Here is a 26,182-nt window from a genome sequence, read left to right as displayed (position 1 = left end):
CACGGCAAGGTGGTATCTTCTTTTTCCACCATTTCGAGGATCTTTCTCTCCCGAGGGCACAATTAAAATCAAAAGAAACAGACTCCATGAAACCAGATGTTAACAATACAATAAATTCTCCTGGATTCCCACACAGCACTCTAACGGCCCTGAAATAAACAGTTTCCTCCACGGAGCTCAAGATGCAACCCTACAGCAGGTAATCAAGTGCTCAAGTGGGGAGGGAGGGGCTTGGCCTTGGACCAAACACAGTTTGGTGGTCTGTTTGTAATATTTTAGCTGAAACACCGCACACAACAGATCGGCAGGCTTACCGCTGTCATGGGTTACTTTCAGACCCAAGCCAAAGCTGATTTAAAGCCCGAGAAAACAGAGAGGCGGGAGTGCTGGGGAGGGGAACTGCAGTAAGGAGAAGCATCTAGGGCTTTCAGTGAAATGTGAGTCTGCCTTCCAAAACCCCAGGGACCTCAGCTCAGCCTCTAAACACTTGGAAAACCAGGAGTCAGCCAATACTGAGTGGTTCACATCAGAGCCCATAAGCAAGCGTTGAGAAGGGTTTACCACCCTTCCCCGTCCTCCCCAAGAAGTGGACATCATCATCATCATCCTGCCCCATTCTTCCCAACAAGCGACTTGGGCAAGTCACTGCCCTGCTCAGGAAACTCAGTTTCCCCAGCTGTCAATCATGGGGTTGGACTAGACGATCAGTCAAGTCACTTCTGAACAGGGGAGTAACTTGTGGCAGGGGACTCCTTCACAGCTTCCGAAGGAAATCTGAGTACCCCCAAGTTGAAGTTCAGAGTGAACTCCAACAGGTGAAATGCCTGTCTCATGAGCTACGCAGCAGCAAAGTTGGAATTTTCGGCAAAATCGGACTCCAGACTCCCTGCTCTTCCCACTACCCCAGGACAGGCATCGAGATTCTAAGCACTGCATTCCTTCAGAGCCCGCCTCTCAGTCCTGCAAAACGGGAAGGCCGGACCCCGAGCAGGTGAACCCCGACTCCAGCCATTCCCAGTGCCACCTGTCCCACCCCCTTAGGGGTGGGTGTGCCTGGTGTGCCTCCCCCTTGTGCACACTTGTCCACGCTCCCACGCGGGGGCAGCCCTCCAGGAGAGGGTGACCCTCAGGAAGCAGGAGCCTTGTGTGGCTTCAGAGGTGAGGGCAGCAAACCCCAACACCACTGCTGGCTACTGGTTAGACCACCAAATGCTCCATCCAGCTCATGCTTCCCCACCCCCAGCATCCAGCGGTGCCACCCACTTACTGCCTGGCTGCTTTCTAGCTATATGCCCTGGGCCAAGTCAGCCTCTCCAAGTCTGCGCCTGCTCATCCAGACGAGCACCTACTTCCAGGGACTGTCTGGGAGATGAAACGGAATCACGTGTGGGTAAGTGCTTTGTAAACTGTAAAGTGCAGTATGCAGGAAAGTAGTGGTGTCCCCCTTTCCCAGTGACATCAGTTGGAAAAGAATTCATTCTTGTCTGAGGGACACGAGGAGAGCACAATGCCCACGCACACACACTCCCCATGGGCATTTCTTTCTGAGGCAACACAGCATAGACAAAGAACTCTGTCGAAGAACTGAGGGCTGGCCTCAGTCCCTGCTCCTGCACTAACTGTAAGTTGTGCCTGATCGCCTACAAAATAGGGATAGGACCACTTTGCCGTGTCTCCACCCAGGGCGGTTGTAAAGATAAAACAATGGGAAAGTGCTCTGCACATGATCAAGTATACAGAGCACTTTCCCACTGGTGTGACTCATCGCCCCACTGGGAGGCTGGGGATGAAGACTGGCATAGATTGAAGGAAATCTGGCTCATTTTTCTGCTATTCGAGATCACCAAGCGGCTCAAAGAAAAAAAACAGTAAAGCAGCAAGGGTCATCTGGCAGGGATAGCAGATGGAGGAGGTTCATCTGGGTTTTCTGGGTGTCCCTCTGGGGTCTCCTAGCCTGGCCTCTTCAAAAGTAAGCAGCCATACACCCCTTTTTAAAAGGCTCACTTTGCAAGAGAAGGTAGCTAGGTGTGCTCCACTCAGGACTGTTTGTGCAAATGCTTTATTTGGGGTCTCCCGGGGAACTGTGTGGGCCAGGGTGCTGAGGGTCCTTCCTTCTGAGCCTACTGGGCTCTCTGGAGAAAGGTCACCCTGACAAAGGTGACCTAGTCAGCCCTAGTCAGCCCTATCCACCCACATGCTCCCAGCACCCCCTTCTTTTTTTTTTAGACAGAGTCTTGCTCTGTCACCCAGGCTGGAGTGCAGTGGTGTGATCTCAGCTCACTGCAACCTCTGCCTCCTGGGTTCAAGTGATTCTCTTGGCTCAGCCTCCCGAGTAGCTGGGACTACAGGCGATCGCCACCACACCTGGCTCATTTTTGTATTTTTAGTAGAGGCAGGGTTTCACCGTATTGGTCAGGCTGGTCTCAAACTCCTGACCTCGTGATTCGCCCACCTCGACCTCCCAAAGTGCTGTGATTACAGGCATGAGCCACCGCACCCGGCCTTAGCATCCCCTTCTTACCCCAGAGCAGCTGCCCCCTCCCACTCGGGAGCATTCTGAAATAGCCTTCCTAGCAGCGCTGAACTAAAAGTGGCGTGAAGCATCAGCCAAACACCACTGTGTTTCCTTCGCTGCCGCCCCACCGCTTGGGCCCTACGCAGTTTTGCTGCATTTGTGGGTTTCTCTCCCACAGCTTTTCTTGCCTGCCTCCCTCCCTTCCACATGTTTTCACACTGGCTGATGCTCTCCACCTGGCCTGGGCTGGATTCTCTGCCCCAGTGTTTCTATCGTGGGCTTCCCTAGGCCACTGCCCACCCACCTCACCTCCTCCAACCCAACAAGTAAAGCTAAGACAAGAACAGTGAGATCTCAAGTCAATCGGGAGAGCCATTTAGCATCAAGGAACCCTACTGTGCACCCATCTTCTGGGCCACAGGCTCCAGGGAGAATTAGTCCCAGGTTTGGGGCTCCAGAAAACCAACCGCAGACCAGACTTATACACAGCAGCACTTTATTACCCCTCCTGTGATAAAAGTGAGACTGGGGGATAAACTAACAAATGCGGGCCCCTCGGCGCTCCAGCTCAAGGTTTTTATTTTTATTCTTCTAGTTGAGATGGAGTGATCACGTCTGAGCTGTCAATCAGCTGGGCCATGTCAGTGCAAGAACTCTGATCTAAACCGTGGCTTCCAAAGGGCTTGGCTTTCTCCACCCACTTCAGGCAGGGCTGGCATCACAGCAAAAACAATTTCAAAGCACAGAGACCATAAACACAAAATTAAAAGGTAAAGTAAAAAGGGAGGAGATGTTTACTGGAAACTTAAGTTCTGCTGCCCAGAAAATATAAGTCTTTTTTTAAACACATGCACAAACACACACATCTATATAATGCCTCTGCCACCTCCCTCAACACTTGAAGAAATTCATACTTTGCTCTATACAGGGCTTTCTTATCTGCTCCTGATTACACTCAGCTAGTGACCATGAAATCTGGAATCATCACGCGCCGGGAAAGGAAAGCCATGGCCACAGGCAGGGCCTAACGAAGCCCGCCCTGCACTGATGCTCACACAACTCGCTCACATGACAAACTTGAGTTTTCTGATGCACAGATAATCACTCCCAACATACCCAAAATGCAGCCACAGCTGAGAGGGTGCCAGGTGCCTACTGAAATCAAAAACAATCCTATTACACGGTATCTTAGAGTCCAAAAAGAAAAGACTTTCCAACTGAAACTATGTAGGAAATTCAGGTGGGCAGACGGTAATCATCAAAGCAGGGATCTGACAAAGAACACCGCCCCCCCCCCATTTGCAGACAAAGAAAAATCCTAGAGGAAAATTTATTTCTGAAAGTAGAGAATTTGCATGGGAGCAAGAACACGGTCATTCTTGCTACCAATGAGGTGCCCCCCCGGGCCGCTTCCCAGAGACACTGACATCATGTTAGAAAGGAGAAGAGGCTGGCGCTGTGGCTCATGCCTGTAACCCCAGCACTTAGGGAGGCCAAGGCGGGCGGATCACCTGATGTGAGGAGTTCAAGACCAACCTGGCCAACAGAGTGAAACCCCATCTCTACTAAAAATACAAAAATTAGCCAGGTGTGGTGGCGGGCGCCTGTAATCCCAGCTACTCGGGAGTCTGAGGCACGAGAATCGCTTGAACTCGGGAGGTGGAGGTTGCAGTGAGCCGAGATTGCGCCACTGCACTCCAGCCTGGGCAACAAAAGCGAAACTCCATCTCAGAAAAAAAAAAAAAAAAGATATGCAATGTGATAGTGGGACCTGAGTGACTCGCTTTTGCTCGCTCAAGTCCACGTTCCTTGATCCACGTGTCCCACTCCACTCTCCACGCTCTGTCTTCTGATCCTCACTGTGTGGCCAGGACACAGAAGGTCTTCACTGCTATCATTTGACACTATAGTTCCTGAGGGAACTATATTTTCCATTTCTCTGAGTGCCTTGACAGATTCCTCATTGATCTGAGAAAATAGCAACCTGTATCTGGCATGTGTCTACAACTGCATCTCAAACCTTGTTATATGTAAAGCTTCTCATACCATCCCCCTTCATCTGTGAAAGCCCTCGAGGTTAATCAGCACTGATATAGTCTCCCCTCCTAGGGCTCATTTCACACCAATTAACAATCCACAAGCCCATCTCTTTACCTGAATGAGATATTCCAACCTAGCTGCCCCTTCCCAGTTTGACCTTTTCTGTTAATATTTTAATGCAGACAGCTGTGTCCCATCAGATTTCTTAGGCTGTGGATACTGATTCCCTTCAAGGGCTGTTTAGATGCTACTGCTGCTGAAGTGGCAGGACAGGAGGCTCTCAGCCAAAGACAGGGACACTCTCTCACCAAGGCAGCAGGGAGCAACACACATCCCTACAGCCTTCTGAACCCCTAGAATCCACAGCCCCTAGAATCCACCAGAGCAATGCCAAGGATCCAACACTAAGGTATGCTGCAGTTGGCTAAGGCCTCTAACTTAGTTTCATGAAAAAAGTGTGGGCATGTGTAAGGGCCTGTTTAATCCATTCCTGCTCCACCCCCCTGCACCACCCCCCACTTAGTACTGTGAGTTTCTGAGCAGAAATAACCAACTACAGATGGTTTCACTACTTCAAAGATGTTGAGAAACCACTGACCCAGAGATAGGAGGGAACTGGGACTCCAAACCTCAGGGCAACTACTCACCACCAGCACTCGTGATGACCAAATCAACACACTTCCAGAACCCAGAGCTGTTCTCTTTCTCTCTCTCTCTCTGTGTGTGTGTGTGTGTGTGTGTGTGTGTCTGTCTGTGTGTGCACATGTTTTTTATTTTTTTGACCAACCACTATCGCTTTCCATCCAGAACAGATGCCCGTAACACTGAACCACAGCTTTACACAAGCATCTATGGCTGGGATTCTCAATCCTGGCCACGTACCGGAATCACCTAGGAAAGTTAAAAAATATGGATTTCCCCAGCCTGGCCTGTAGAAATTCGAAATTCACTGGTCTCAGGGGTGGTCTGAGCATCAGAAGTTTTAAAAGCAGCCATGGTTGAGAATCTTCTATGGTAACACCAACAACAAATTGCAAATCATGAGGAATCAAGAATCCTAGCCCCCACAGCTCACCCTGAACCCTAAACCTCTTTCCATCCTGTCCTCAACTGTAGGCCCCCATTTCTAGTCCAGAGTTGACTATACAGTGATTCTGAAACTATTCAAATGAGTAATCGAGTCATTTCTTTGAATGCAAGTGCAGGAATCAGAATTTTTAAGGTAGAAGAAACTTTAAAATCCTGCTAAGCCGACACCTTCAGTTTATAGAAGAGGAAGCCAGGGGCCAGGGCAGAAAAGTGACTCACCCAAGGTCCTGAAGCTGGTTCACAATGAGGCACACCTAGAACCCAGGCCTGCTGCCTCTAATTCTCTCTCCTCCACACCAGAGGAGCCCCTACGGTGACAGCCGCTGGACAAAAATAGTGACAAAGGACCAGTCAGTTGTTTACTGAGCCATATGCTTTCAGAGGCCATTCTCTGAATGCTTCATCTCTGAAAGGCTCAGTCTCCTCACCGGTCTTAAAACAATTAAGGGCAAAGATAGCCAAGAGAGTGCTTCTCTTTAAAGATTCCCGAGCATCCTAGTTGATCATAATCCTCAAAAAATATACTTGTCGGCTGTCCGAGGTTCATGGAAAAACCCATTAGCACAGAGTCTAACCCAGTTTTGAAAGGGCACTTTGTTGAGCAGCGGGTCTGAGGGACTGAAGCCAGCAGTAGATTCTAGTTTCTTATGGATAAGAGAGAGCTGATTGTTGGTTTCAAAATCTCTAACCAACCTGTGAACACGTTTCCCTTCCTTCCTGTATTTTTATGGCACTACGGTTGGAACCCAGTCGGTGCCTAGAAGCACAGAAAACCTGTGCTTCAGGCTACATTTGAATTCCTCTTTGCCTGTAGACTGATTTCCCCTAGCCTGGGAATCGGATCTCAGGTGAGGTCTCATTTCACCCTGGGATGCTCCATGAGCGCAGAGCTATGTGTGACCATCCTCATCAGCAGCGCATTGCAGCTCCTGGACCATGTGTCTGATGGCACCACCACCAACAAAAGCAGCTCAGTAAATACGTGATGAATTAAACAACAATGATAATGCAATTAAATAGGTCACTAAGGAATGGTTCACCTCTGAAGGCACACCATCAGATGAAAACTTAAGATTTGTCCCCCAGGAAAATATATGCATTGAGAAAACAGCCAAAGACAAGAAGCCAAGGAGAGTTCAGAGGTCTATCATGAAAATCTGAGAATGGCCGGGCGCGGTGGCGCACACCTGTAATCCCAGTACTTTGGGAGGCCAAGGCAGGCGGATCACGAGGTCAGGAGATCGTGACCATCCTGGCTAACACAGTGAAACCCCGTCTCTACTAAAAATAAAAATAAAAAATTAGCCGGGCATGGTGGCGGACGCCTGTAGTCCCAGCTACTCAGGAAGTTGAAGCAGGAGAATGGCATGAACCCAGGAGGCAGAGCTTGCAGTGAGCCGAGATCACGCCACTGCACTCCAGCCTGGGGGACAGGGCGAGACTCTGTCTCAAAAAAAAAAAAAAAAAAAAAAAAAAGAAAAAGAAAAGAAAAACTGAGAATGGATACATAGATTCTTTCAGATTCCCCCTTTGAGCTTGTCATTTTGTAGAAGAGAAGGCCAACACCCAGGAAGTCAAGCTGATTTCCCCAAAGTCATAAAGCCTATCTCCACCAGCAAGAGTGGCCAAGAGGCCTCAACCTCACCCAGAATACAAGACACTAAGATCACAGTTTCTTTGGCTCTCATTTTATTTGTTCACTTGCTGATTCAATACTTTTTAGAACCTGGGGATTCCAGCAATCGTGAACATCAGAGTAGGCTGTGGGAGGAGAAATAAGAAGAAATGGCAAACATTCCATTTCAGATACTGTAGGGATGTTGAGGTACTGTCCAGAGAGCAGCTGGAGCTCAGGGGTCCCTAGCTCCGGAGAACTGCAGATCTGGAAGATACCCCACAATGAAAGCACATGAAACCCAGGGACAGCAGAAGTAGTTTGAACTGCAATTCTGACTCAGCCCAGCTGGGTAGAATGATGTCCAGTATATGGTTTGATTTTCTCATCGTTGAAGTTAAAGCAGATAGCAAAAAATAAAAATAAAAAAACATAGTGGCCAAAAGATGACATTTAAAAAGATCCCTGGATCAAAGCCTTTTTGTGAGTACTGTTATTTCATCCTCCTCCTAACGGTAACCACTTCCCACATGAACCCCAGTAAGGCAACCGTGCAGCCCACAAGAGAGATAGAAATATGACCACACTTCCCTCTTATAAACAGGCGACGGTAAACATCTGAGACCACTGGTCCACAGCCGTGGTTAAACAAAGGGTTGGGGGCACCCTGGCACGGCCATCAGGGCCTCCGTCTCCCCCACATGCTGACGTTCTCTCTCTGAGTAGTGAACTTGGACCATTAACTTCAGAACTGAGGCAAATAGAATCAGCCTCACACTGGGGCAACTTCGTCTGGTTTCATGCCCAGGCTCACCTGGCCACTGCTTCTGGAAACTAAAGAATTTTCCAGGAAAGTAGCTGGTGGTTCCAGGCCCATGCTCAAAGGCGCCTCTCTGTGCTCCACCAGGACAAGAGGGCAGGAAGACAACTTACATATTTACTGGAGTGCCCACCCCATGCCAACCCTCACCTCTTGGTTCAGTAGCGATAGATTCTTTTTTTAAACAATCAAAGCAAAAACTGCAACTCTTTTAATCAAGCAAGAAAAACAGAAAGACCTCAAAAAACTAATTAACTCTGAGATGTTCCCTGGGGTTCCAAGTTATCCCAGCTCCTACATCAATAGGAAAACAAAACATGAGGCCTTGGGACAGGCTCTGTTTTCTCTGAATTGGAATGAAAGGGCACTTACACACTTGAAGTTAGTTACTAGCTCTTTGCGACAGGAAGACTCAAGGGTATTCCCTATCTGCAGAAAGTTCCATCCAAAGACGGCAAAACTTTATATAATTTGGCCAGGACTTTGTTTTTAACCACTAAACATTTATAGAATTTTTATGTCTTCACATATACATGCTTTCAGAGAAAGTTTCCAGCAAATTCAAAGCAAGAGAGATGCACAAAGATACTAAACATGCAATTAAACTGCATATGGTTTTGAAGCTAGAACACCGCAAGAACCTTTAGAAAATTTCCCCTGGGGGAGGAGATTCCCCTCAGTGCTGTGCCCTGCCCCCACTCCAAACCCTAGGGCAAGTTGTTATCATTTGTCAACAGGAAAATAAGACTGGTGGAGGGGTGGAGACAGAAATCGCAACTGCTTGAAACCTGAAACAACGTGGCTTGCATCACAAAATGTGTGGCCCTGGGTATGGCACTCAGAGGCCCAGACAGTCCCCCCTCTGTGCTTCTCAGGTCCTTTTCTCTCCTTGGGCCTCAATTTAACACCTCTTCCAAAGCTACCAGACTGCCACAGTCTACTCTGGAGGTGCTTCAAACACAGTTACAGCACCTTCTCTCCACCTTGACTACAAGCTCCATGAGGGCAGACTTACCATCACATCCTCAGAAGTCAGCAAGACATAAGTGTTCAGGAGTCTCTTAGTGAAGAACACCAGCAACCAACAAATATTAGTAAGTTGGTGCCTAAGTAATGGCAGTTTTGCTATTATTTTCGATGGCAAAAACTGCCATTACTTTTGCACCAACCCAAATAAAATGTACTAAGCACCTACCTCCATACTAATTACCCTGATGAGTCAAAGGAATAGCCTGGGCCCTTGACCTCAAGAGGCTTCTGAGGGTCCATTATTTCTGTCATTGATTGCATGTGATACAATAATGACCGACAAGATACCAGGAGGCTCCTGGGAAAGGTTTTCTTCCTAAAGAGAGACCCCCAAGGAATAGGAGCCCTTTTCTGACCCTGGATGCAACTGTTCGTAGACGGCATATCTGTAACAGCTGTGACCACCTTTGGACCAACAGGAGACAAGCTTGAAGAGAAGATGGCCAGGAAGAAAGATGTAAGGCTCCTGAGTCCTTTCTGATGTCTGAAATTTCCTGCCTCTAGCCTTCTTAGGGGAGATAATAAGCCCTCTTATGATTAAAGCTGTTTGTTGGATTTCAAGTCGCTTTTGGCCAAAAGCATCCTGATACAGCGATGCTGGCCCGATACAGAATGTGGGATGGACTGGAGATGGAAGGGGCCAACCGGCTTACCGCAGCACGCAGGCATGAAAGACTGAGGGCCTCAGCTCGGGAAGGGAGGCTGGCAAAGGTAAGGAGAGCTGCAACTCAGGAGACTCAAAAGCCGCTTCCAGGCTTACCCACAAGATGGCCTAGTCATCCCCGTGTCACCAGGGCTCAGTTCCCACGATGACTATCTGATGCACTGGAGCATAAGTAATGAATACTCTCTGTCCATGCCACCCCCACACATGCCTCCGTGTGTCTGTGGGGTAGCAAAAGGGGAAATGCATCTTGTTCTATTTATAAGACCCAGCTGAGCCACAAAGGCTAACGACAGGGGCACTGTAGTGTCAGCTGAAGTTCTCCAAACAGGTGCCAAGTTTGGTTTGAATTTATATTTCGCATTTCTCAGCCTGTAACCATTCCTCTTTGTCACTCCAACTGCTCTCCTTGGAGCTCGCCCGACAGGGCCTCACCCACAGCAATAGTCTGGTTGGAGAGTTGAGAGAACTCAAGTCCCTCTCCAGACTTCCAATAAATTATCTGGGGCAAGAGAAGGAAGATGAGTTTTGGATGATCGCGGAAACAAACCCTGAGAGCCCGAAGCAGGAGTGAAACAGCACAGCCCTTACATGTTCTCTGCAGAATTCCGTTGGCGGGGAGGGGTTATTCGGGGCCACGTGCTTGCTCCGCAGCGGCCCTGGCACATTCCATGCACTGACCACAATCAAAGAGAAAGAAAAGGCATGCTTACTGTTATTTTTAATTCCTTCCTCAAGGCCTTCCAAAATTCTTCAGCAGGATTATCCACTAAACTTTCACCACTCCCAGCCAATAGTCCCTTTGAAGCCCTCAGCTAAAGTGAAGCACAGGGCAGGAAAAGTCAAGTCCCAGAAGTCTCTGCTCTTGGCCATTAAATAACATCCAAGTTGCACTGGGCCTACTGGCATCTCCCGGGCTTCAAAGGTACAGGGCCTGATGATGGTGCTGACATAGCAGAGCCATGAGAATGCCCTGCCACCACCACCCCCACCTACTCCATACATACCCGACCTTGACCTCTATACCTCCTTTCCCTTCAGTAGTAGACATCAGCATAGCCAAATGTTCCCTAACACCTACTCCAGTTAATTAAGCTCTGGTACTCACTTTACCATGTTTTTAACGTCTCATCCAGTTTCAAAATATTATATTGCCAACTTGTCGCATGACCTTGGGCAAGTCCTTTCACTTAGAATAGCAGGACATAATTTGCACATTCCCTTCCACTTAAGCAACAGCACAGGAAAGGCGGATCCAATTCTCCATCACCTTGGTCAGGTATCAAGACCAGAGGCAGAGTGACTATTACCCAGGTTTGCCTGGACAGTCCCGGTTTGTGGCCAAGGACCGTAATTAATAGTGGCCATAATTAATAATGCTGCCCCTTTTCACTTTTGGAAATGTCTTGGTTTGATAAATTATGTAGTCATCCTCGATTCTAAAAGGGGTAGAGCTTCAGCAGCAAATCCAGCTCCAGCCCTTAGCCTGAGACCTAAAGCAACTTACCTAAGTAATCTGAACCTTGTTTCTGTCATTTACCAAAAGGGAATAATGATAGCAAAGTCACGGCTTTTTGTATGAGGACAAGAATGGCCACCCTTTCTTGAGGGGCTATGGGGTAGAATGCAGATAACTAGGAACCAGAGACCTGAGTTGAGATTCCTGTTCTGCCACTGACTCCTCAATGCTTCAGCCTCCTCCTCTGTAAACATAAATAATCCATCTTTCCCAGAGTACTGTAGGTAAGTAAATAAGATCAAGGAGATCACCCACGCTGGCATACACTCAGCATGCAGTTGACACTCAGTCCATGCAGCACGTACCAGGATCATCCCACGTGAGTGGGCTTAGGTGATTTGCTAACAGTCAACACTGCTGACTCGACCATCTTCTGAGTCAAATGCTTGGACAAGGCCAAGAGTAACAGCTCACCTAAGCTTCTAGTACAAGGCACCAGAGCATGTGTGCCCCGAGCTCATATTCCAATATAATTTTGTGCAGTATTTATGATTGTCTCTAAAGTCTCTGTGGGAAATCTGGGTGTGAACTTGGAAGCCTTAACTCCCATCTCTGTCAGAAAGGGTTTTCAGCAGTATTAGTAAGTTCTACACCATAAAGAAATAATATGTGGGGGCCAGGCGCGATGGCTTATGCCTGTAATCCCAGCACTGTGGGAGGCCGACACGGGCAGATCACCTGAGGTCGGGAGTTCGAGACCAGCCTGACCAACATGGAGAAACCCCATCTTTACTAAAAATACAAAATTAGCTGGGCATGGTGGTGAATGCCTGTAATCCCAGCTACCCGGGAGGCTGAGACAGGAGACTCGCCTGAATCCGGGAAGCGGAGGTTGCCGTGAGCCACAGTCATGCCTTTGCACTCCAGCCTGGGCAACAAGAGCGAAACTCCATCTCAAAAAAAAAAAAAAAAAGAAAGAAAGAATATGAGACATTGCAAAACAATTCGCAGCTTGCAAGAAGTTTTTAATCTAAAATAAATCTAATCCGATCTAAATACATAACTTTAATAACGTCCCTCCTGAGGGAGGTCATTGTTTTTCCCATTTTACTGATGAGAAAAAGGAGGCTCAAAGAAGTTAAACGACATGTCCACAGTCACCACTGCAGTAAGCTGGGGAGCAGGGATTTGAACCCACGGCACTCCGCAGCAACAGGCGGCCCCTGGTCTTGCCTTCAGTGACAGGTTTCTAGCAGTGTTTTCAAAAACAGCCCATGAACTAGAATCAGTCCTTGGACATGAAACTCAATCTTTTAAAAACCCAGCAACATAAACCACCACCACCACCACCACCACCAAGTTGACCCTATAGAGGAGAGGTAAATCATACCCAATCTCTCAATGATAAAATGAACGAAGAATACTGATTTAAAGATGCTATTTTACTCTCTTATTAAGGAATATAATCTGTTTGTAATAAACTTACATCATGCTATGGATCTGCAGTACAGAATTTAGGTAGTTTCACTGATTGCAGTGTGGTGTGGAATTGGAAAGCCTAGCCTCGATGATCATCAACAAATTAAAAACACTGACCAGAGACAGTCCATATGAAGGCACTGTGTCAGGCACAGGGAAGACCCAGCAGACGCACTGGGGGGCCTGTGCTTGGGTAGACCAGGCATCTGCATGGAGCCCACTAACACCCCACTTAGTTTCCCAAGGAATCCATATCAAAAGGCTGACATGACTCACTGGCTAATTACCTGAACGCCTGGGCTCCCTGAGCCCTCCTGGCTGAACAACATGTCTTCTCTCCTGACAGTGAACAAAACACTGTTTTCAACCTGGTCCAGACATAGCCTAAAGCTGTTCACATGGTACTGTAAAGGATTATGACTCTGACCTGGATAACTCGGGCAGAAAACCTGCTATTAACAGCCACTGGGTAAGAGGAGGAAATGAAATAAGAAACGATAGAATGGTGGCTTTCACCATGCCACTTCCCTGCTTTAAAATCTCCTGGACGCTTACAGAGCAAGGTCCAAACACAAAGTACTAAGTTTGACAAACCAAAGCCCTTGACAACATCCTTCTCCAGCTCCTCTCTGGCCACTCCCTCCCTCATCCACACTCTGGCCACCCTAAACTGTCTTGCCTTCCCTAAACAGCAGGCCCTTCCACATTCTGGTCTGTGATCTGTGCTGCCTCTCACCCCACTCCTATACTCCTATCCATCCTTCAGGGCCCCATTTGAGCATGCCTCCTCTGTGAAGCCTGCAGAAATAGATCTGCTCTTCCTCTGGGCTCCCAAACATTTTGTTTGACCTTCACTCTAGTGTCTCTTCCATGAACCCACCATAACTGTGGTTACTGGTGTCCCTTTTTGCCTCTGAGCAGTTCAGAGACACAATTTCATCTCTGTATCTCTGGTGCTTAATAAAGATTTCCAGCAAACAAATGCACATTCAGTGGCAGTTCTCTGCTCCACTTTTTGAATGAGCAGCTACAATATGTAGCACCTTCTCCCTCATCTGCATTAAATTCATTCTGACCTGGGTTCAGGGCGAGGGAAATCAATTCCTGCGAACATCTCCAAAATCCTACCAATATAATGGTGCCACCTGGGCTGGGATTCAGTTGTGGCCACGCAACTGAGCGGATGGTGCAAAAATAAAGGAAAGAAAAGAAAAGGAAAAGAAAGGAGAGAAAAGAAAGAAAGAAAGAAAGGCCTGTCCCTACAAAGCAAGAATACATAGGATGGCCTACACACCATATGTAGTATTTAAAGACAGAAATCAAGGTAACAAACGATTACACAGCACGCTTTCTATCATCCTACTTTGACCAATACTTTAATAAGTCCAGGTTTGAGTTTAGGATTCCCTGACCCCTTGGTTTCACAATGGAATGTGGAAGCTCAGAGAGACCCAGCCCCAGATCTCAGCCCACCCCTAGCACCACCCATAACTTTGAGAGGCCTGGTGCACACCCACATAGAGTCCCCAGGTCACAAGTCCAAGCTCTAGCCAATTCCTTCATACCCCTGCACCCCTTGCCCAGCCACTGGGCCCGCGGGTACATGTGTTGTCCATAGCCAACACAGTCTGCCCTCAAGTAACAGACCTGCGGAAGAGACCCACCCAGGACTTGGAAACAGGCTCAAGACACTGGGGCAGGGAACTGCAGGGCCAGGCCTCTGAGCAGGATCTGGAAAAAGGAAGTGCTGGCTCTAGATGGGCCTGTCCCTTGGCCCTACAGTCTCCTTGCCCCAACAAGAGGAGCACAGCCAGGTGGAACGCCAAAGCATGACTCTTTAAACGTGAGCTCCCTCTTGCACGTATCTGAGGGCAGTCAAGGGTACAGCCACCACGTCTGGGTCATTTCAGAGCCATGAGTTTCTGGACCTGACCATTCTCACTCAACAGCCAAGCTAACCAGTAAGCTAGTACTTGAGGGAGAGCCGGAAGTGCCTTCCAACTTGGGCCTCAAAAAAACACCAGCAACAATAAACATCATGCACTTCCATGCACTTACGGGCAACTATCAGTGACAGGCGCGTGAGTCACTGCGTTTCTGCTTCAGGATCTTACCCATCCCCCACCCCAGTAGACCTGATTCATCAGTTTGTTTTTAGTACTATTATTTTTGGTCCACCAAACGAATTTTTAAAAATAATGATAGAGAAGGTGAGGGGGGAGGGCAGAACCACCTAAGAATATGAATTGTTTCTCTTTCAATAGCCTGCCAAGCCTTACATCAACAAGTGGCATGTCTGTATGTTCTCCATGTGTATTGAAGTAGATCCTTTTACTATGTCAACTGAGACTCTCCAAAGGAGAATGCCCTGCGAGCAAGGGTGTCGGGGTGGGAAGGGGAAGGGGATCACCTATTGGAGTCGATGGACACCATCTGCCAAATTTCCCCTCTGAAAGGGAAAATGAGTGTTTACTGAGCACCTACTGTGTACTATGATCGATACTGGCAAAGTACTTGATACATCTTATCTCATTTGGGTTGATTTCTTTTTTTTTTTTTTTTGAGACGGAGTCTCACTCTGTTGCCCTGGCTGGAGTACAGTGGTACAATCTTGGCTCACTGCAACTTCCCGCTCCCAGATTCCAACAATTCTCTTGTCTTAGCCTCCTGAGTAGTGAAATTACAGTCACCTGCTACCACGCCCAACTAATTTTTGTAGTTTTAGTAGAGACAAGGTTTCACCATATTGGTCAGGCTGGTCTCAAACTATTGACCTCAGGTGATCCAGCCACCTTGGCTTCCCAAAGTGCTGGGATTATAGGCATGAGCCACCGTGCCCGGCCACTTGGGTTGATTTCTATGAAGTAGGTAGTTTCATCCTCATTTTACAGATGCAGAAACGGGCTCAGTAAGTTGAAGCAAAGTACCCAAGGTCACCACATAGCTGATAACTGTCAGACTCAAACCCAGATCCATCAGACTTGAGAGGCTTTGCTCTTTCTGCCTAACTGTGCTCTTCCTGTCCTCCCCCTCTCCTGCTCCCCAGGTAATATGTGAAGAACCTGTTTGGGTAGAGACAGCCACACACAAAATGTAAAGGGGTGGCACACCAAACAGTAATTCACTCTGCCCTCCCATGGACTAGGAGAAATTAGACCCACCTTGAGTCTGACTTCAGTAAGAGCAAGAAAAAGTTTACAACCAGGAAGATTTGAAGCAAAAGGAAAAATCCAATTTCCATCACCAGTGCCTGCTTTCAGCCACTTGTAACTACTCAAAAAGTCCTTTCTGGATTCATTACTCCACATTTGGGCTTAGCCCAGAGGTGATTTTTTAAGGAAAAAATGCCTTTTGGCATTTTTGAGCTGTGACAGCGTAAAAACAGACCTTTAAAAAACACACACCCAAAAAGCATCACTATTTTCAAAAGTCCAGTTGAAAAGAAAAAAAAAAAAATTGGTGACATCTCAGAGCTACAACTTGGCTTGGCAGTTTGTGATACAACACTTAGCCACAAAAGGGACCAGATTTATAATCTGTAGGTTTCAAAGGCAAAGTCATACACCGTGTTTCTTAAACAATACTGGAGTCTTAACCCAGCTCTACTGAAAATACAAAAATTAGCCGGGCGTGGTGGCGGGTGCCTGTAGTCCCAGCTACTCAGGAGGCTGAGGCAGGAGAAATGCTTGAACCTGGAACTGCAGTGAGCTGAGATCGTGCCACTGAACTCAAGCCTGGGCGACAGAGCGAGACTGTCAAAAAAAAAAAAAAAAAAAAAAAGCAAGCAAGCAAGAAACAAACAATACAATACTGGAGTCCTAAATACCCGCAAAGCACTCAAGAGAAAAACTTGCCAGATGCAAGCTGGGAGAGCCATGTGATACTGAAAAAGAACTATTTAGGTGGAAACTCACTTTTCATTTCCTAGTTGGGGTTTAAACTTGCAACATCCACGCTGCCTAACAAAAGGCTCATGCTTACGCAATCAAGTGCAGCCTTTCTTTATATAGATGCTTGCAAATAAATAAAGGAAGCTTCCTGGGTAAACTTTGACATATGAGCAAACATTTTCCACAGGTATCCTCTATAATGCCTACCTCTTACATTTAACCATTTTTAGGCATCTGTGGTCATTAGTTTAAGTAAACTTCCTGTTCTTAGAATAGTCAAAAATAGCAACAAAAGAAGAAAAACTGTTCACTGCATTTCAAGAGGCACAGCCTCCACATCTTCATCCTAGCATTATTTTTACATTCCTTTGTAGTTAAATGTCACTGATTCAGACTCACAGAGTAAGGAAGAGGAAAGGAAGAGGGAGGGAAATCACCAAAATTAAAGGCTGAATTACAATTTTATTATTCCACTTATGTAAATTAGTTGACACCAGGCTGACAGAGTCTTGGAACATTGATAATTAAAGATCTGTCATTCACTGATGAACTAGATGCGTGCAAATGGGAGCTTCTAAAATGTTTGTATGTGGCCAGGCGCAGTGGCTCACGCCTGGAATCCCAGCACTTTCGGAGGCCGAAGCAGGCAGATCACTTGAGGCCAGGAGTTGGAGACCAGCCTGGCGCACATGACGAAACTGGTCTCTAATGAAAATAGAAAATTAGCCGGGTATGGTGGCGCATGCCTGTAATCCCAGCTACTCAGAAGGCTGAGGCAGGAGACTCACTTGAACCTGGGAGACAGAGGTTGCAGTGAAGCAAGATCGCGCCATTGAACTTCAGCCTGGGCAACAAGAGCAAAACTCCATCTCAAAAAATAAAATAAAATAAAATAAAATGCTTGTAGGAATACAATTCCAAGTTAGAAAGGCCCTCCAATAGAGCTTATGTAGCCTATTTTCCAGTTGAGAACATTTGAGGCCCAAAGAAGTAAGGTAACTTGTCCCAGGTCACACAGCTAATCAGAAACAAAGCCATGTCTAGAACCTACCCAGGTCTGCTGACTCCTACCTCCAAAATAATCCCCAAACCCTTGTTTATTAGTAATTTTTCTTTGACAGCATTTATGGGGCAAAAAGGCCTGCTAAACAAACTCTCGCCTAGTCCAGAATTAGCCAAACTTCTTAATTAATAGGCTTCTACTGTGTTTTCATTTTAAACTGAGTCTCTGTCAAAACATTCTACAGCAGTTGCCACTGTGGCAGGCTGCTGTTTATAGGAAGGGCCTTAGATAACCAACAGTGGATAGTATGACTCGTGCTATAGATTTGTTTATTTCTCCAACTGTTAATTAAGTCGAAACAAAGGATAATGTTATACAGAGAGAGAGAGAGAGAGATCCTTGTCAAGTCAATAAACTGCAGAGCTTGGGGGACTTGGTTTGTTTGGCACCAAAAAACAGTATTTACAAATTAGCTAAAGAGTGAACACATACAGCATTCTTACAACTCCAAAGAGCCTGTGTTTCACAGCCAGTGGACTAGAAGCTACAGAAGGCGCCAGGGACAGTATCTGCCTTATTCACTATTTTGTCCCCATTACCTGGCACAGAAATTAGCACCTGGTAGGAGCATTAAAGGAAGGCATAAAAAGGAACTGGACACGTTCTCTTGGAATGGCCTCTGTTCTAAAACTTAGAATATAGTAAAATTAGAAACCAAACTTCTGTAGCATGGACTTAGGATGGCAACTTCCCACTGTTTCCAGGAACCATTGTGCTTGAAGATGGGAAGACTGAAGGTTCCATAGCTCAGGGACTTGTCAGAGGCCAACAGAAGGTCCTACCCCTCCTTAGGGAGGAGCTAGTCCCATCCAACACTGCACCAGCCATTCACGTGTGCACATGGCTGGTGAATCTCCCATCCCCTGTATATTCAGCAGGCTGCCATCACGAGCAGCCTTCTTGGGCAGTCCTCTTGCCAGCCAACCAACTCTATGAGATGTGGATTTGGGGGAGGGAATGGAGTCTTCCTTTAGTTTTGCTTTTGTTTTAATCAGTCAACATGGCAAAGGAGAAAAGGGCAAAAGTCAATTAGGACTATTGATGAGACTTGCTGATTAAGAAAGCTGCATTCCAACCTTAGAGAACTTAATTGCAATTACAGGAAGCTGAAGAGGTGGACGAAGGTGGGAGAACAAGGTTAACGGGAATGAAAGCCGATTTCAATTTAAAGCAAGCCCTGCTTGGTCCTATTTATTTCGTTAAGGAGCTCACGCAGAATAATGGCTGTACTGTGCATCAAATGGCATTAAAATCTCCTAATAAATTAACAAGTAAAAATTAATGGTCGCTCAGTTCATTAAATTGTGTTAATTTTATTTCCATTATAATAATACAGCAATCACATGTCTACATTATTAAACCAATATTTATTTTTTAACTCATTTAACTGGATTCCTGATGTGATAAGCCTGAAACAAATTCTATCAATTTAATCAACTTCTTGCATTTCTCATCAGAATTAAATGCGACGGTATTCATAGACTTTTTCTGTTATTAAAATTGTAATTTAAAACTTCGCCCTTGCAAAGACTTTTTTAAAAACATACCACTAAAAGCGCCTATGTTCATTCAGAAACTCGGGAACCTAGGATTTATTCTCAGCAACTGTTAACCAGAGAAACAAGAAGCTAGGTCACACTGAAGCTCTGAATTTCAAAGCAACCATCTGCAAGTTGTCCACTTTTTATTTATTTATTTATTTGTTTATTTTGAGACGGAGTCTCGCTCTGTCACCCAGGCTGGAGTACAATGGTGCAACCTCCACCTCCCAGGTTCAGGTGATTCTCCTGCCTCAGCCTCCTGAGTAGCTGGGACTTACAGGCACCCGCCACCATGCCCGGCTACTTTTTTTGTATTTTTAGTAGAGATGGGGTTTCACCATGTTAGCCAGAATGGTCGCGATCTCCTGACCTTGTGATCCGCCTGCCTCAGCCTCCTAAAGTGCTGGGATTACAGGCGTGAGCCACCGTGCCCGGCCAAGTTGTCCACTTTTTATTAACACTCCCTGTCATATTCTGAGCTGATATATCTGAAGTCCCTGTTCCCACCAAGGAAACCTGAATTTCAGGTTTGCAGTACCAAATTACTTTTTACTTCAAAGAGAAAATGGTTTACAGTGGAGTAAAATATCGCACCCAAGTCACTGGCCATTCAGTGCCAGTTACAAGGTAACATATTTATAGCAGCACACAGTTTAGTAAAAGACAGAGGATAAAGATGTCCTCATTCTTGTAGGGAACTATCCCCATGTACCAAAAAGTTCCCAACATCATACTGCAGTCCAAAAACCTTCACTTGGATAACTCTTGTCCCCTTCTTAGTTTTCCACCTCTCATGGGTTCTCCTCCTGTCTACACCTCCTCTCACAGAATTCACTGTGTTTCCATATTGCTGGTACTTAGTACATTCCTCAGCCACAGCTCATGCTACACCTTTGAGCAAGTCTATCTCCCGCTCTAGACAGGGAGCTCTTGGAGTACAGGGACCCTTCTGGGGTCATTGTAGTACATGCTCAATCAAGGACTGAATAATTCAATAATGAATGAATGATGCAGAACGAAGGCTAAACATAACATACCTGTCAAGTTCTCTGGTTCACAAAACACTTCCACAGGACTTATCTCATCCTGACTTTACAGGTGCAGACATAAAAGCTGTGAAACTTAAGTGGATTCCCAAATCCTTGCAGGTAGTAGAACGGTAGGTACAGGACCTGAATCTTGTGTTTTTTTCCAGAGAAAACAGATGCCTGTCATTATTTTATTTTCGAACATAGTGACTTCTACAATATTTAAAAGGCACATCAACGCCCGGCCCCATCAAAAATCATCCATACTAGATCTCATATTTCTACTGGTAACTGGGAATGAGAAAGAGATAGCAGTTAGGTACTCAAATAATGCCCTATTAATGTTTCCCTTACTGATGTGTAAGCTCCTCACAGGCAGGGAACTTTTCAAACATGTCTCTATATCCTCCTCTGGTACCTAAAAAACTGACTCAGACATGGGAGGGGTCCAATAAATATCAATAAATCAACACAATCCAGCCCTGTAACATTTGACTGGCAATTCTCAACAGAGGGGCTGTCTGCAAACATTCCACTCCCAGGTGCAAGCAGCATGTTCCAAGGTTCTAAATGTTCCCAGGGAACATCAAGTGGCTCCTAGGTTCAGCTGCAGCTGAGTCAGTTCCCTCATCAGCTACCTATTGTCCTGCAGGTACCTCCTCTTCTCAGCCCTACGTGGAGCTCCCCTAATCAAAGTTAACAAGAGCAAAGAGACAAGGGACTACTTCCCTAGCAGCTGGAAGGGGGCTTGCTTCCAATGGGCCACATGGTGCTCTGAGCTGCAGCCGAGAAGAGGGAGGCCTCTACAGCCTTGGTAATAGGTCTATCCCCAGAAATCTGGAAAAAGAATGTTAAAGATTAGGATCTTTTTCCTTTCTCAAAGTGAGAGTACCCTGGCAAAATTCAAGGAGATAATAAGAGGAGGCAACAGTAAAAGATCAGATTCGGTGGGGCGTGGTGGCTCACACCTGTAATCCCAGCACTTTGGGAGGCCAAGGTGGGCAGATCACAAGGTCAGGAGTTCAAGACCAGGCTGACCAACCTGGTGAAACCCCATCTCTACTAAAAATACAAAAATTAGCTGGACGTGGTGGCAGGCGCCTGTAATCCCAGCTACTCGGGAGGCTGAGGCACGAGAATCGCTTGAACCGGGAGGCAGAGGTTGCAGTAAGCTAAGATCAGGCCACTGCACTCCAGCCTGGGCAACAGGGCAAGAATCTGCTTCCGAAACAAAAAGATCAGATTCACAGGGAGGGAGTAGATGCTGTGTGTCAGATCTAGCGTTTGCTTCAATCCTCCAATTTTCCACTGGACTGGGTGCTCTGACACATGAAAACCCAAATCCCCTTCCGAACAAGCAATGCTTTAAGCTTGGTCTAGCTCCCAACAATGAGGCCAAGGCATGGATTCCCTGGTGGAAGCACAAGCTACCAGTGTCTACCAGAAAACTAAGTTTTAAGTGTGCCGAGCTCCTTATTCCTCATATAACGCTCACACACCAACTCTCATTCAGTGGCAAATGCTTTGATTCCATTCTTATACACTGGCAAGGAAGATACCTGCAGCTTTACTCAGGTACTCAAGCAGGTGAGGCATGAGAGGCTGTTACAAAACTTGTGTAAATTCTGTCAATCCTGCCAGACCTCAGAGTATCCTGACAGCCCCTTTGTTGGTGTATCTAAATGAAGCTCTTACCACTTCCTCGGCACCAATCTCTTTTACCTTCTTGATGTCGGTAAGTGTGTATCACTCCAGCTCCCCTGATAATTGAAACAAATTAGAGCTGGTGTCACAGAGAAGCAAGCCTGTGGTCTGGAAGTCCCCAGTATACAGCTCTAATTGCCAAATATTGCTGTTGCAGCTCGTGATTATATATTAGCCAAAACACACTTGGCTTAATCTCCTTAGACTGAGGGCTCCTTAAACCCCAGAGTCCAGATCTTGCAGAGTGTTTTTAAGCATCCAGTGACCAATCCCCCACACACAGGGGGAATGACTAAGTTAAACGCTTTCCTTTCTCTACTTTCCAAACTAAAAGGCAGTTGTGGTGAAAGCAGACAATTTGACAAGCAACACTGCAATCTATGGGGCTTAGCAGACACATCGATATCACCAGCATAAGGCCAAACCAGCCACCTCCCCAAGACGTGGCCTTTAGTTTTCTGCCCACGACCAAAACAGCAGCAGCTGTTGCCAAGGGACACAAGGTGACCCAGAGGCGTGGGCACAAAATCCAAGGATGAAAATCCATTTTGTCTGGATCCACCCAAGCAACTGGGTTTCCCTAACTGAAAAAAAAGATGAAAAAAAAAAAATCTGCTTTTGCATTCAGTCCTATCCAGGCAGGCAGAAGATGCCTCAGTCCTAACAAAATCACGAGAAGGCCACAGGGCAGGTTGGCTTGAACCCTCAGAATCATCCAAAGCGTTCACATGTCTTAGGCTTCCAAAGTCTCAGCAGGACTTTGGAAGAGGAAAAGGCAGGCCAAAGGTATGGCCCCACAGAGGACAAACTCCTACCAAGGCAAGGGAAAGCAAGGCCTCTCTGCCAAGCGATCACCAGCCCAAAGATTAAAGAAGCAACCGCACATACAAAGATCCACAGGGCCCTCCCCAAGCTAACACAGTTTTAGCATTCAGCAAAGAATGTATTCAGGATCTTCAAAGTATAAAGCAGCATGGGTCCGCAGAAAGAGCACATTCTGTCAGAATCCCACGTCTACAACTCAAGCCTTTTCACCTCTCTCTTTTAAAGTTTCCTCTGCTTTAAAAATGTGATAATCTTAAGCCTAACAACCTTATCTACTTTCCAGGGCTGGTTGCTTGCTTGCTTGCTTTCTATCTTGTTTTGAGGACCTCAGAAAACCATGTGAAAATGCTTTGTAAACTGTGAAACACTTTTCACAGCTGCCTGTTTTATAATTGATACCATCTTTTTTTTTTCCTGTTTCAATGCATAAAGCACTTGTCTTCAATGCACCCAGTCAGATAAGAGGAAGGTAGGTTTGGCAGACCCCTCCCACTCTACCCTCTCCACCCCCACCGAAGGAATACAGAAGAATTAAGAACCAGAGCTGGAACCAAATCCCAGGTCTCTCTGACCATCACATCACACCACCTCCTCTGAAGTCAATTCTGGCTCCCGATCACACGGCCAGCGACTTCCCCAGACAGCACACCGCCTTCCCTCCCCCTTTATTGACTGGATCCACCCAGTCAAAAAAAAAAAAAAAATTTTAAGTCTGCACTCCCACCATATGTGGCATTTATTTCCAGGGGAGGCCTGCCCTGGGTTCCCGTGGACAGATGTTGCTTTGTGCCTGCCTGACTCGCCTGGCAGCCCTTGTACAACTGCCCCAAGCAGGTGGCCAAGGATGGAGTCCACCCTGGCCCAGGCGCAGGGATGACAATCCCTTTTTTGGCTTACAGTCCTTGGTGCTTTCTACTCATTCCTCTGCAGCCTGGGACCCCCAAAACAGCCAGCCCCCAACACACACACTCTCTCCCTTGGTTCAGAATCGAACCAAGGCTGAGAGGTAGAGACAGGAAGTCAAGGTATCCCCACCCCCAATTCCCAGCCAGGCACAGCTAAGCTAAGGAAGGCCCTGGGGGAGTGGAGAGAAGTCACTGACCCTTTCTATCAGCCATCTGTGGGCTCCCGCCCGACCTAGCTAGCGCGCAACGGGAAGGATAAAGGAGATGCAGACAGATGGCAGCGCGCTTTGGGAAGGAGGGCTCTACAGGAATGCGAGGGCCGATGCGAGGCCCACTTTGGGGTGTGTTTTGTTATCTGCCCGGTTCCAGCCCGCCCCTCTCCCTCATTCTGCACGAACTCAAAATCTCTTGGACCAAAAGGAGGGCAAAAGAGTCGGGATGGGGAGTGGGAGGTGGGGGAGAAGACCCTATTTTCTGCCACTTGTCTCTCTCACAGCATTGCACTGCAACCAAAGTGCGTGCGTGCTCAGGGGGCGGGAGACTGGCACAACCGAGTCTAAAAATACTCGATAAAAATGCTAATCCCGAAGGCAAAGAAAGAACGAAGAAGGAATCTGTCAATCACGAGGCTCCCGCTCCTCACCCACAGCCCCAGCTGTACCGACCGCATTCCTGTAGAGGAAAGTGGGGAGACCGGACTGAAGAAAAGAAACGCAAAGACACCACCACCTCCACGAGCGCGGGCCGCGGGGGCGGGAGGCGGCGGCGGAGGAGGGGCTCCGGCCCGCGGAGCCGAACAAAGCGGGCCTCAACTTCCAGCCCCAGCTCCCCAGGGTGGGGGCGGCCCAGTCCCGCAACAACCCGCTCTCCCCTCCCGGAGGTGGAAAGGGAATGTGAGGTCTGGAAGCCAGAGTGCCGTGTGGAAGCCTCGGGCTCTGATCTTTGCAAATGCAGAGATGGTTTTGTTTGGGGTCCCCCCACCCCCTTCCTGCCCGCGCTCTAGCTCCCACTCTCACACACACGCACCCACACAGTCTCCCTCTCTCTCCCTCTTCCCGTCTCCAACCCCAATGGGTCGGCCCCGCAGTGCCAGGGGGCCGGGTCGGCGTGTCCCCGGGTCCCCTGGGCGGGCCCCCACCTGGGGATGGTGATGCACTTGGTGTTGGCGTTCTGCGTGGTGATGGCCTTCTCCAGCTCGTCCAGCTGCCCCGTCTTCTTGAGTTTCTTGACCAGGCTCTTGACCGCCTTCTCGCACCATTTCTCCTCCTGCCCGTTCTGCTCACCCTTCTTCCAGCCCAGCAGGCGCTTCACGATCGGGGGAGTGAAAGGCAGGATGGACGACATGGCTGGGGAGGGCGCGCGGGCGGCGAGGAGCGCCCCCGGCGGGGCTGGGCTCGACGAAACGCCGGGGGCGCAGAGGGGAGCTCGGCCGGGGCCTGCCGCGGTCGCCCAAACTTCGCTTCAACTCTCGGCGAAGTTGCTGGGGCGCCGGGCCGGGCCGCGGCGCTGCAGCCTGCGGGGCTCGGCGCGCGGCCCTGCGCCCGGAGCGGCTCCCACGGCGAAGAGAAGGGCGGCCGGGCGGGCGGACGGCAGCGGTGCCGGGTTGGGAAGGCCCCGAACGCGGGGCGGAGGTGGCGGCCGCGAGACTCCAAGTGGCAGCAGAAGTTTGGCTTTCCGCACGGGGTAGCTGTTTGGGTGCCGCCTCCGGGAAGGAAAGTCCAACCCCCGGCCAAACTTCGCTCGCCTTGCTAGCTTTGATGCGCAGATCCCTCCGCCTCTGCTGCCTCGCCGCCCCGCCACCCTAGTCCTCCCGGCTCGCCGCTAGCTCGCTCGCTGGCTGGGCCGGCCCGGGGCGTGCGCCGCGCTCCCGCTCCCGCCCGCTCCCAGTCTGTGTTTCATGCAAATCCGCGTGCAGCCTCCTTTCCAAGCGCTGTCACCGCCCCCTCGCCGCCGGGGCTCTCCGCCTCCTCCCCTGCGCCCCGCCACCTCCTCCCGCGGGCGCCCTGCCCGCCCCCTGCTCCGGGGAGGACGCCCGGCCGGCCGGCCGGCCGGCCGGCCACCACCCCGCGCCCAGCACGCCCACGTGGGCAACGCGGGCGGCGGCAGTCCTGGCTGGAGCGCGCGGGACCCCGCGCGGCCCCGACCTGAAGTCGGGCGGGCGCGGGGAGGAAGTCCTGGGAAACGCGCGGCGAGAGGGGCCTCGGGCGGGAGGGCTGAGCGCGGCCCGAGGCGTCCGCTCTCGGAGTCCACACTTGGGCGGCTCGGTTGGAGTTGCGGGCCGGAGAGGGTTGGACTCGCAGCAAGTAAGCGCCGTCCGGACGGGAGTGCACCCTGGAGAGGACCCGAGCCCGAGAGGGGGCGCGCGGAAGGCCCGGGCCCAGGAAGTTGGGGCCCGCACTTGGCCTCGCGCTGGCTGATCCCCGTCAAGGCTCTTGGCCGGCGCCGGCGCCGGCGCCCGCGCCCGCGCCCCTGGGCTGTTTTTATTCTCTCGTTGGTGAGATCACACCGGCCGAGAG

General features: G+C 48.6%; 1 protein-coding gene across 2 annotated transcripts in view; it reads right to left on the bottom strand.

Moving 5' to 3' along the window:
* SMAD3 (SMAD family member 3) overlaps positions 1-25,226 on the bottom strand; it is a 129,979-nt gene extending 104,753 nt beyond the window's left edge. The window contains exons 1-2 of one of the 2 annotated variants that reach the window (XM_025390851.1): positions 24,805-25,106; positions 5,147-5,197 (exon numbers count right to left, since the gene is read on the bottom strand). In XM_025390851.1, coding sequence (XP_025246636.1) covers positions 5,147-5,197; positions 24,805-25,010 — 257 coding nt within the window. In that variant the 5' untranslated portion in view covers positions 25,011-25,106. Of the gene's footprint in view, positions 1-5,146; positions 5,198-24,804 lie in introns of both variants that reach the window. The other variant, XM_025390852.1, reaches the window with a different exon arrangement.
* Positions 25,227-26,182: the final 956 nt, after the last annotated feature.

This window comes from Theropithecus gelada, chromosome 7a (assembly GCF_003255815.1).
Source record: "Theropithecus gelada isolate Dixy chromosome 7a, Tgel_1.0, whole genome shotgun sequence".
Lineage (NCBI taxonomy): Eukaryota > Metazoa > Chordata > Mammalia > Primates > Cercopithecidae > Theropithecus > Theropithecus gelada.
This window is presented reverse-complemented; position numbering and strand designations above follow the sequence as displayed.